This window comes from Xyrauchen texanus, chromosome 25 (genome assembly GCF_025860055.1).
Source record: "Xyrauchen texanus isolate HMW12.3.18 chromosome 25, RBS_HiC_50CHRs, whole genome shotgun sequence".
Classification (NCBI taxonomy): domain Eukaryota; kingdom Metazoa; phylum Chordata; class Actinopteri; order Cypriniformes; family Catostomidae; genus Xyrauchen; species Xyrauchen texanus.
In genome coordinates this window covers 25,276,680-25,288,647 of record NC_068300.1, presented here as the reverse complement: position 1 = coordinate 25,288,647, position 11,968 = coordinate 25,276,680, and the positions used below count along the sequence as shown (strand labels likewise).

The window sequence follows — 11,968 nt, the reverse complement described above, 5'->3', positions numbered from 1 at the left end:
AATAGAATAAACTTGTACCATCTTCAAACAAAATACATTGATGCAATTTTGATACCATCCCAAGTTCTTTCAGATACAAAATAAATAGTTTTGGACCTAAAACTGATTCCTGCGGCATTAGCTGTTACAGTGTTAATGAAACAACCATAATGATAACTGTTTTTTAAATGACTTGATGTCCATGAATGATCTATACATCCAATACCATATTTATATAATTTCTTGAGTAATAATTTATGATTTATGGTATCGAATGCTTTTATTAGATCAACAAATATTGCTACCACATATTATTTTTATCAATAGCAGTAGCTATTTCCTCTACAAAAATAAACATTTCCAGCATTTTTAGTTGAACCACTTAGGTGCCAATGAGTGGATGTTCAACTCCTGACAAAGTTCTGTCTACATGCAGAAACTAACTAATGTCTATTGCTAATACAAAATTTATTAAACAGCATGTGCCATATTTTACTATAAAATATATTAAGTAATCACACATTACTCACATCTTGACTGAGAGTGTGATTCTCCATTGGGTCAGAATTTGGTTTAGCAATGGAAGGGTTTAAAAGAAACGATCGAAAAGATCACAAAGTATTAATTCAACTCAGCCTGATAAGTAAATAGATGTTCAGCTTTTAAACACTGGGAAAGAGAGAGGCCCTTCCCTCTATTACTCACACCACAGTGTGAACTGACTTTGAAAATGGGGACTTTTATACATATATAAATTATAAAGCTATAAAATATAAAACAAGGTGGCTAGCACTCTGTTTTTAGTAACATGAATCTTTATTTGAAAGATGATATCATGACATGATTGGACATTCAATACAGATACAGAAACAAATATTTGTGTTGTTATACTGCAGTTGCATATTTGGGATTAAAATTTAATTATGGAAAAATGTACACCAGTGGATGTATTTTGATAAACAGCCAGTTCACATGACAGCTCATTTTAATATGGTTATTATTCCCTGATGACGTGGGTCTTGTTGAAATAGTAAGTGCTATATAAGAACAGTTCTAATCAGGCAAATAAGAGGCCTGATTGACTTAATTCTACAGCTCATGCCATGTCTTCTTAACGACACATACTTTAATTTCATAGGCTGTATATTTTTGCTGAAGTAAAAGAAAAAGCATACGACTCCTCTTAACTTATGATTGGTAAGGCGAGAGAAAAACCGCATATTTGTTCTTCAGCTCTTCCAACTGGTTGGCTGAAAAAAATAAAAAACATGTTATTTCAAGCAAGATTCAAACTCTTCTCATTTACATAACCAGTAGTCCCAATAACTTCCCAGACCTTATTATTATTATTATTGATAGGTAAATAAACAAGAACCCACTAAACAGAGAATATTGCCTATAGCATTGTTAAACTTTCATATAAATTCTTTATTAAATACTTTATATAATATTAGTGACTACGTTTACATGGACACCAGAAATCGGAATGCCACTTTTTGAAAAAACCCTTCAATAAATGGTTCTTAAGTTCATGTAATAGGGGTCAGAGTTCCTAGTGGAATTTGGGTGTTTGACGTTCAGTCTTATGCATTAGTGTGCATTTTCTTTAACTCTTCCCTTAATGTATCTTTAACATGTTGGTGCTTAGTTATTTGTCACAAACGCATATGTACTGTTGCTTTAGTAAGAAAACACAAGCCAGGACCATAAAATTAGAGGTTGACTGATATTGGACTTTGCTGAGACCAATAACTATGGCGGTGGAAAAGGCAGATAACCGATTAATCGGCCGCTAGTTTTTAAAATCGATTCATAGAACATTTTATTTGTCAGCACAGACACAAGAGGCTACAAGAGTCCAAAAATGAATAAAATCCCAGATATAGTTTATTTGTCAACCAAAATTCCAATAATAATCAGAAAAAATGAAGATAACATAATATAATAAAAATGCATAATGTTGGACTTTTAACACTAAACAAGCCTGAAACACACTGGGACTCTTATTTTGAATTGACAGATGCTCTACTTTTAACATTTAAAAAATTAAGCTTTTTTGTTTTTGCCTATATATTATTATTATTATTATTATTATTATTATTCACAAGTTGAATATATGACACGATAAATGTGCTGATGAGGGAAGTTTCCATTTAGTCATATTTTCTTTGCATGCCCTCACTTCAATAAAAAAAACTACGTATTATCAGAAGAACATGAAGGAATAAATAAAACAAAAATATCGGAACAGATTTCTTTTTGCTGATAAAGCTATTTCCAAAAATCAGCAAAACCGATGCATCGGTATACTTCAAATTAAAATTATAATGCAGGCCTTCTCATAAATGCACTAGCATGAGCATTTGACATCATATTCAAAATCAGTCAAAGAGCCACTAACAACATTTTGAATATTCTATCATTTAGTCATTTAAACCATGTTTCCCTTTCAAAGTTTGCCCAAACCAAGACACACATTTCAGAAGTGTATAGTCAAGAACTCACGCAGAGTGTGCTTCTCTCCTTTAGACCAGTACCGTCTCTCTGTCTGCAGCTGTCTCACTGTTTGTGTAAGTGATTTTGAGGTTTCAGAGAGCTGCTTTAGAGCCTCAAGTTCCTAAAATGTTTTAAAAATATTATGCAAATGATTTACCTGCACCTTGTTCTGAATTCTAATTTGCATTTATACATTCCTTGACAGATGACAACTACTGGGAAATAAGATTTGAAGAAATAGTAATAAGTAAAACACAAATTAGCTGAAAAAACTACACAAATGCTAAATTATATTCAGATTTATACTTCCAAAGAATTTTAAATGACATTTCATTCAATCAATTGCACAGCTACACTATACAGTGCTTTACCATATTACAGGTGCGCAGGAGCTGATGTACAGACTGGAACACACTAGTGCTGGAACAGAGAGAAGGGGAGGCTCTCTGGCAATACCCCTTAAAGTCAGTGTTGTAGACGTGGCTGAAGGCAGTCATGAGCTGAGACATGTCCGTTATGGCCACTTTCAGTGCACAGGGGGAAAGCACAGCTGCAGAACCTGAGGAATGTGATTGCTGGAACTCACACTAAGAAAAAGAGGTGCCAAAAGAGAGGCATGTTAGTCTGACTAATGAATGAAATTGGATGTGGTGCTTAAACATAATATCAGACGGAGGAACAATGAGATGTGAAAAGCAGCAGATGAGTCACACCTCTTTACGGATCTCTTCTAATGTGCTCTGTGTAGACTGCAGTAGTGCTATGGCCTCAGTTAGATCTTCTTCTCCATGACTTCCAAGGCGAGAATGTTGATCACTTCTTCAATGCAAGTAAATAACAACCATGTTAAGGACAACAATCAAAAGAAGGTAGAATAGATAAATAAGCTACAGATGTGTCTGTGCGCTAATAGAAGCTGTCAGCGTGAATTGTACTCATGTCACTTTATAGACCTTTTCTATTCTAAGGGCTATTTGATGGTTTAAGGATGTGACATCTCTGTCCCTTGAACATTTCCAGCTAGTTGTCAGATACTTTATTCATAATGTCTTTAAAACGATTAGCATTAATAGATTGTTATTATTAAAATGTGGACCATGTATTTTGGTGCCTGGAACGTGCTTATATTTCAGAAAAAACAATCACAAATGGATGAAAAAAAAGTGAAGTGAGACAGCTGGATGGACAGATGCAGTACTAACAACTGTAGCACACATTTTACCTCTGGTAGGTGAATGACATTTTTGCTAACTAATAGTAAGTTTGTTATGTAGAGTTTAGCTGGCTAATTAAGTCAGAGTATTTCTTTACTGGCTCTAAAAGTGACTATAGATCCCTTCCATTATAATGAATGAAGCTGCACAAGTCATTTACAGTCATTTAGCAGACGCTTTTAGCCAAAGTGACTTACAAATGATTACAAGTAATTTGCTAACTGCAGTATCACATTGCAAAGTTCTCAGAGTAGTTGGAATAATGTAGAAGCAACACAAAGAAAGAGACACACAAGGATCGTTTTTTATAATTAAAAGAAAACCCTTACCTTGTCTGCAAGTCACATGCATGCAACGTTAACAGCTCCAATATTCCCAATCTCCCCGCTGAGGAAATAATTGTGAGCATCTAAACTACGATACATTTCCATTGCCTCTTAACACAGAGACGTGCTCAGTCCCTTGTGACATCTCTGTATCTCAGTATCAGTATCTCAGCTCAGTATCAACGACACGTCTGGATTAGGGTTGCAATGGTATGAGATTTTCATGGTAGAAAATATCACGGTATTACACAATTACTTTTATCAGTGAAAACAGAAGGGTTTTTTTTTTTTTTAGCAAACACTTTATTATAATTGAAACTTGAAACCATTTTTTTTAATTGAATGTGTAAGAAAAGGTCTCCCTTTTGAAAATAAATAAAATAAATATAATTTGTTTTGCTTCAGGACAGATTTCACATTGGAAATCAAGTGGCGACCCACCATAGTAAAAACATAACCTGTATTTAATGTATCCTGGGTTGCATTTCCTTTTATGTTGTATAGTTTTGTTCATGGCTTTCCAGTACAAGGACATGCATCAAGTGACATTATTTTTGTTATTGACGTCAGCAACAAAAGCGACAGGAATTTTTCTCTCCTCCTTTTACAAATTGAAGAGCATATTTACTTACACGAGCCCATTATTATCCCATTTGTTTCCTATTTTCAAACATATTTCAAACAGAACATATATATTACACAGGAGGAAAGGCTCCTCATTACCGTGGTCTAGTCTTAAATAATAGTAATAATAACAAATTATAGTATTTATGAAAAATAAATTCCAGCTGAAACACATCTTGAAACTTTAACTACAACTGCCACTGTTGATATAAAATGAGGTCTAATAGATTCTACCTTTAGATTATTTCATATGAAACTATAATATTTTGTCAAAATATAACTACTTTTACTCAAGTAAAATCATGAAACAAATTTGTAAATGTGATTGCGTGTAATCATTTTTTTTTTACACATAGCACAGTGTTGCTCTTTTCTTCAGTGCTGTTTGGCATGTCAGGGCTGCTACTGTTTCAGAGGTTTGACTTGAGTTTCTCTGTAATACTTTAAACTAGACAAGTCTCACTAGTTCTGCGCTCTGCAATATGTCGAGGGAAATTGAGGGAAGCCCGGATGTTTCATGCACTGTCCCAGAGAGAAGAGCAGACCATGATCACAAGATCGTTACACTCGTGCAAAAGTGCAGATGAGAAGTCTTTAGCTGTTTGCGAGATTATCATTAAATCTGCCTCAGCAGTCCTAAATAGTTGATCACTTGGGCGACCGCCAAAATATCTTCAATGTTATTTCCCTGCTGTCCGCGATCCAGTCCGAATACACCAGTTTAGAAACACTACTTTTAACTCACACACACACACTCACTTATGTCAGTCCCCCTCGCCTCTCTCTGACATTTTCTCTGCTGCGTGTGTGGGAGATGCAAGTTGACAAGTCTGACAGGCAGTCGAGGAGGAACGGAAATGTGCACGCACAGGTGAGATTCTCCGTCTGGTTGCATTACCGGATTGCATTTTTCTCAATACCGTACATAAGCAAATGTGCATGGTATGATAACCATCAATTTTCATACCGTGAAACCAGTATACCGCTGCAACCCTAGTCTGGATATGTCACTTCAGGTAAATGTTTGATGATCTTTGAGAAAATTTGTTGACTCAAGAGTCTTATTTAAAGGATCCGGCAATAACATATCCTTGTTTATTTTCAGTTTTTGCAAATATCTTGTTTGTTCTGTTTTAGCTAGACTCTAAAATTATGCACTAGTCATTTTATTTTGACAGTTCTGGGTTGCCGCTACTGGAAATGCTTCAGGGCCAGACATGCACAGTAGTGTTCCAATTAGTTTGTTATTGTTTATGTCCTTGTAATGGTCTATTGGCTATTAGGTAAAAGTATGTGTACACAGGTGCAAACAATTATAAGTCAACCACTATCCTACATTTATCATGTCAAGTCTACATGACTAGTATTATTCCTTGCGGTACACATACAGACCTGTTTATGAAATCGTTTGGTTTACTGTGATTTCCATTTGTCTTGCTGTGTGCCGATTGCGTGCGTATCAGATGTTCCCGGATGTGAGCAGACCATGGATTACAAGTTGGGTTCAGGAGCAGATCCAGATCAGAAGAGTGATCCTGAGACATAAGCTCCCCAAGCAGATCCTCATTCTTTACACTTTCATCTCCAGAGGATGAGTTCTGTCTATGTCCATCAAAAACAAATGACAGAGAATGTCAGAAAAACAAGACTAGATGAAATTATTATTGGATACTGAAAGGACCTGACTCAAGGCTAATGAACCAAGAGCTGATTATATTGTTTCAATGGAGGCAGACATAAATAAAAAAAATGGGACTTAATCGGCTAAATCAAACCATATAGAGCTGTTCATTTGTGAAATCAATTTTTAGTCTAATAGTCTTTAGTCACCATGGGTTCCCTCAGGATTTTCCTAAAGGTTTTTTCTTTTTTTTATAATATGGGGGTTTTCCACTAATGAATAAAATAAGGTGTGGGGTAAACGTGAATTGACGATACATGGACATTTTGTTCTACAACATAAATTACACACACTGTGATTTTTTTTTAAAAAGTATGTAATTCAATATTACTTCAGAATGCACGTTTGAGTAATGAAGTGTCCACGTATCGTGAAGTAATGTTTACCACAGACCCACAGACTTAGTATTCAACCCCATTATACAAACTCATAGGAAAATCCTGAGGGAACACATGGTGAATTCTTATCCGGGTTTTTGGACTAAAGTTGAAGTAAAAACTTTACATACACTTAGGTTGAAGTAATTAAAACTAATTTTTTTAACCACTTCAAAGATTTCAAATTTCCAAACTATAGTTTTGGCAAGTAATTTAGGACATCTACTTTATGCATTACACAAGTACTTTTAAATTGATTACAGACAGATTGTTTCACTTTTAATTGACTATATCACAATTCCAGTGGGTCAGAAATGTACATACACTAAGTTACTGTTCCTTTAAGTATTTTAGAAAATTCCAGAAAATGATGTCAAGCCTTTAGGCAATTAGCTTCTGATAGGCTAATTGGCTAACTGGAGTCTATTGGAGGTGTACCTGTAGATTTATTTTAAGGTCTACCTTCAAACTCAGTGCCTCTTTGCTTGACATCATTGGAAAATCTAAATAAATCAGCTAAGACCTCCACATGTCTGGTTCATCCTTGGGAGTAATTTTTAGCAACATATTGTAAAAAGGGAAGGCTACCAACAATGTTTGACCCAATTTAAACAATTTAAAGGCAAGGCTACCAAATACAAACAAAGTGTATGTAAACTTCTGACCCACTGGGAATGTGATGAAAGAAATAAAAGCTGAAAAAAAAAAACAATTCTCTCCATTATTATGAAATTTCACTTTCTTACAATAAAGAAGTGATCCTAACTGACAGAAGACAGGGAATGTTTTCTATGATTAAATGTAAGGAATTATGGAAAAACGTGAGTTTAAATGTATTTGGCTAAGGTATATGTAAACTTCTGTAAACTGTACAACCTGAACAGCTCAATAAAGTCTGAGGTTTGGTTTGTATACAGAATGCACCGATCAGCCAGCATTAAAACAACCTGCATAATATTGCGTAGACCCCCCCTTGTGTAACCAAAACAGCACCAACCCGCATCTCAGAATAGCATTCTGAGATGATATTTTTCACACCACAATTGTACAGAATGGTTATCTGAGTTACCGTAGACTCTGTCAGTTCGAAACAATCTGGTCATTCTCTGTTGACCTCTCATCAACAAGGCATTTCCATATGCAGAACTGCCCCTCACTGGATGTTTTTTTTTTTTGGCCCCATTCTGAATAAATTCTAAAGACTGTTGTGTGTGAAAGATCAGCAGTTACAGAAATACTCAAACCAGCTCATCTGACACCAACAATCATGCCATGCTCCAAATCACTGAGATCACATTTTTTTCCACATTCTGATGGTTGATGTGAACAACTAAAACTCCAGACCTGTATATGTATGATTTTATGCACTAAATTGCTGCCACACAATTGGCTGATTAGATAATCGCATGGATGATTGTTGGTGCCAATTAGTGCAATTGCTGATCTCCTGGGATTTTCACACACAACAGTCTCTAGAGTTTAATCAGAATGGTGCCAAAAACAAAAAACATCCAGTGAGAGGCAGTTCTGCAGACGGAAACGCCTTGTTGATGAAAGAGGTCAACAGAGAATGACCAAACTGGTTTGAACTGACAAAGTCTACGGTAACTCTGATAACCGCTCTGTACAATTGTGGTGAGAATAATAGCATCTCGGAATGCTATCGGCGGCACGAGGGAGATCTATGCAATATTAGGAAGGTGGTTTTAATGTTGTGGCTGATCGGTATATCTAACACTTAACACTTCATTTGATGTACTAATCAGGGTTATGTGATTCTCAATATTAAATGTTACTTAAATGACACACATACCTAGAGGGTACAGAATCCGATTGAACAATAATTAGAAGCTGTTCCAGAAACACAAGCTGCCGTAAAGGTGGTGCAAGTCCCTGAAAATATAAAACACAATTCAATTTTTTTTTTAAATGCCTGTGTCTGACTAATTTGGGCTAAATTAGCGAGTTATAATGACAGTCTCAAGATCAGCATTGTAAAACTCCATACCTTGATCAAATCTTGGTCATTAGCTTTACATAACATCATTTCATGACCAAACCGTGTGAGTTCTGTGTTAGAGAGAAAACACAAATAATGATAAAGCATACAAAAATAATACGGCATGATCTTCTCTAATTAAAAGGAAACTAATACAGGATTACCTTGAATTAAATACTCATTTTGAGTTGTTCTAATTGTGGAAAACTTCTCCCTTATGGCTGGACAAATGCTTTGTAACAAATAGACACACAAAATGATTTGAATTGAACAGATTGGCATCATTATCATCATGTTGATTCATTTCAAATAGGGGTGAAGACACAGCAGACCTGGCGCAAATCCACTTCAGAATATCAGTCCGATGTAATGAAGGAGAGCACAGGAGCTCCTGTATGCTTTCTGCCTCTCTCAGGTACAGTCCATCCACAAGAGGACAGCCCAGGCTCTGATTATTGAAAACAAATCATTTTACACATCAATACGAAGTCAACACCTTAAACGTCAAATCTAGTAGTTGTGTTTGGACACTTATGGCTGGATTCCTGTATTTAGCTGAATTAAATCTCTTATTAAGGATGGTTTTCATAGTAATCATAAATCAAGAAACTGATTAAATTTGCAATTACAAAATTAACATTTACTCGATTACATGTGTGAAGACCCTATGATGGTACTAACTAGTGAACAACAGATTCTAGCTAAAATACATGTTATTTGATTTTTATTTGGGCTACTTTATACGTTTCACAAAGTGTGAACAAAAGCTAACTGTTGGCTAACTCTAAAACTAGCGGTGACGTTAGCTAACCAATCAACAAACGACTCAAAATGGCATTTTTACGTTCGTGAAGCATCGGGAAACGATTTCATATTTCCTTAACAGAGTACGATGTGTCTATGTAGATGTGGAAATCACCTGAAGGGTGTTGTAAACTCGGAGCGACAGCTGCCGTTGTTTTGAATTGCCCGCCATATTGTTATTTTTACCGTCTGTTCTTCAGTGTTGCGTCTGTGTCATTCAGCGCCGGTTGCAAGTACAGCGACTCTCAGCGGAGAGAGAGAGGGGAAGGGAAGGGAAGGGAAGGGAAGGGAGGGGAGGGGAGTGGGAGAGAAATTAGACTGCGTATTTACATATTAACGTATTTATATACAGCAGGCTGTCCTGTAATATGTTTGATGTTGTTTGGATCATTTATTCATCATCTGTGAAGTTAAAGGTGTAGTTCACCCAACAATAAAAGTTCTATCATCATTTACCCTCCTGCCATCCAAGATATGTAAGACTTTCTTTCTTCTGCTGAACACAAATAAAGAGTTTTAGAAGAACATCTCCGCACGGTTGGCCCATACATTGCAAGTGAATGGTGATCAGGCCTTTGAAGCTCCAATAAGCAGATCAAGTCAGTATAAAAGAAATCCATACGGCTCTAATGGTTTAATCAATGTTTTCAGAAGTGACCAGGTTGGTTTTGGGTGAGAACAGACCAACAAATAAATATTTTTTTTTTACTGTACATCTGGCCATTGCAGTCTCTAGGGACTATCATGATTTCAAGCTTGATTACACTTCCTAGTGCTTGACTCATGCGCACAGCACTAGATGGTGCCATAGGAAGCATAATCGAGCTTGAAATCATGATCGCCAAGGAGACTGCTGTCAAGATTTACAGTGAAAAAGAAGTTACATTTTAGTCTGTTCTCACCCAAAACCAACTGGTTCACTTCAGAAGACATTGATTAAACCACTTGAGTAATTTGCATTATGTTGACTTTATCTGCTTTTTGGAGCTTCAAAGGGCTGATCACCATTCATTTGCATTGTATGGACCTACAGAGCTGAGATATTCTACTAAATATTTGTGTTCTGCAGAAGAAAGTCATATACATCTGGGATGGCATGGGGTGTAAATGATGAGAGAATTTACATTTTTGGGTGAACAATCCCTTTAAAAGTGCTTGTATGAGCAAGCACAGTATCAGGCATTATGCCGTTTCTGAAACCAGAAACGGGAAGAGATATACGGGTTGTACAGTCAAATAAAGAATAAAGGAAGAGATAGATGTACAGACAAAAATACTCACGACATAATTACTGATTTCAAATAAATTTCCAAAAAACATTAAAAACAATACACTAATAAAAAAATAATGTTTTTCGCTCTCTAAATGGTTTCTTTCAATTAAACTAATTCTGGCATTTCCCAAATTATTTAAACTATCCAAATGACTGTTTATAAGTTTGAACAAACAAAAATATAGATTAAATAATTTTTGCTCACCGTCCAGACTCTAATTCCAGCGCAGAGACGAAGATGTTGATTAAAACAGTAAAGAACACAAAAATATCAGTTAGCCATCAAAAGTGCTACATCCTGCATAATCTGCACTGCATTATTCTATGTGGCATACTGATTCATGTTAAAAGGACGTTGTCCTTTTCTAGTGTCAGAAGCCTAATGGGGAATGAACATAGTATATTCATTAACACGTGTTGCAACAGCAAAGCTACACATTAAACAGATTCTTCTCTCTCATCATAGGCTACTACACATACATGAAAAAAAAGGTTAGTAAGGCAGAAAAAGAAAGAAAGAAACATACAGCATGCCTACTTCCTACCAGATAAAAGGTTATTACCATGTAAATCAAAATAAGCAGAATTATAATAAGCATTAAACAGGGGTGTTCAAACTGTACAGGGCTATGATATCTATAATTTATCTGGTATTATTGGCCTAATAATATCCTAATATGGGAGAACAAAACTCTGATCGGTTGTATAGTAGAAATGACAATGTTAACATGTCCAATACAAGCTTATAGCTGTGCCTTTCAACATAGCATCTTAGGGTAGTTATGATGAGGTACTCCCCAGTTCTTTCAATATTTGTAGGTTCTGTGAGATGTCAACAGGAGATGGTCAAATACTTGAGCTATACGCATTTTCACAACAAAGACTGACATTCACATAAGAATGTCATTTGCACTGTAATATATTATTTTATTTACAATAGGCTAATAGATAAATCTACCCTTTGCCAGACTATAGCAAAACTGTATACAAAGCAAACAAAATGTCATAATAAAAAAAAAAATTAAAAATAATAATAATAATTCACTGGCAAAACATTTATTACAGAATCGTTAGATAAGTATTCATTCATTACCCTTCTCTTGTGTTGAAACAAATTAAACAGTGTCATAGTGTAGGCTATGATAAATCAAAATACTGCATATTTCTTCCTTTCCTGATCTAGTGAGAGTGCGTT

At 35.5% G+C, this 11,968-nt stretch overlaps 1 protein-coding gene across 3 annotated transcripts; it reads right to left on the bottom strand.

Moving 5' to 3' along the window:
- Nucleotides 1-821: 821 nt before the first annotated feature.
- On the bottom strand, nt 822-11,114 carry haus7 (HAUS augmin-like complex, subunit 7). Of its 3 annotated transcripts, none has more exons than XM_052091805.1 (11): nt 10,979-11,114; nt 9,616-9,708; nt 9,029-9,144; nt 8,861-8,928; nt 8,706-8,767; nt 8,511-8,590; nt 6,032-6,241; nt 3,189-3,294; nt 2,847-3,062; nt 2,485-2,596; nt 822-1,229 (listed from the first exon to the last, which is right to left on the bottom strand). In XM_052091805.1, the coding sequence occupies exons 2-11, from the start codon at nt 9,670-9,672 to the stop codon at nt 1,168-1,170; spliced, it is 1,089 nt and encodes a 362-aa protein (XP_051947765.1). In that variant the 5' UTR covers nt 9,673-9,708; nt 10,979-11,114; the 3' UTR covers nt 822-1,167. The 3 variants fall into 3 exon arrangements, with proteins under 3 accessions (XP_051947765.1, XP_051947764.1, XP_051947763.1); XM_052091804.1 differs by having other exon boundaries at nt 9,616-9,742; nt 10,979-10,995; XM_052091803.1 differs by lacking the exon at nt 10,979-11,114 and having other exon boundaries at nt 9,616-10,024.
- Between the last annotated feature and the right edge of the window lie 854 nt (nt 11,115-11,968).

Excerpts from the sequence above, each read along its gene's own strand:
- haus7 (XM_052091805.1), bottom strand. The coding sequence starts at position 9,672 with ATGGCGGGCAATTCAAAACAACGGCAGCTGTCGCTCCGAGTTTACAAC. Across the intron at positions 8,929-9,028 it reads CTGAAGTGGATTTGCGCCAG|CATTTGTCCAGCCATAAGGG; the intron begins GTCTGCTGTGTC and ends TTTGTTACAAAG. Across the intron at positions 1,230-2,484 it reads AGGAGAGAAGCACACTCTGC|CCAACCAGTTGGAAGAGCTG; the intron begins GTGAGTTCTTGA and ends TATTTTTTTCAG.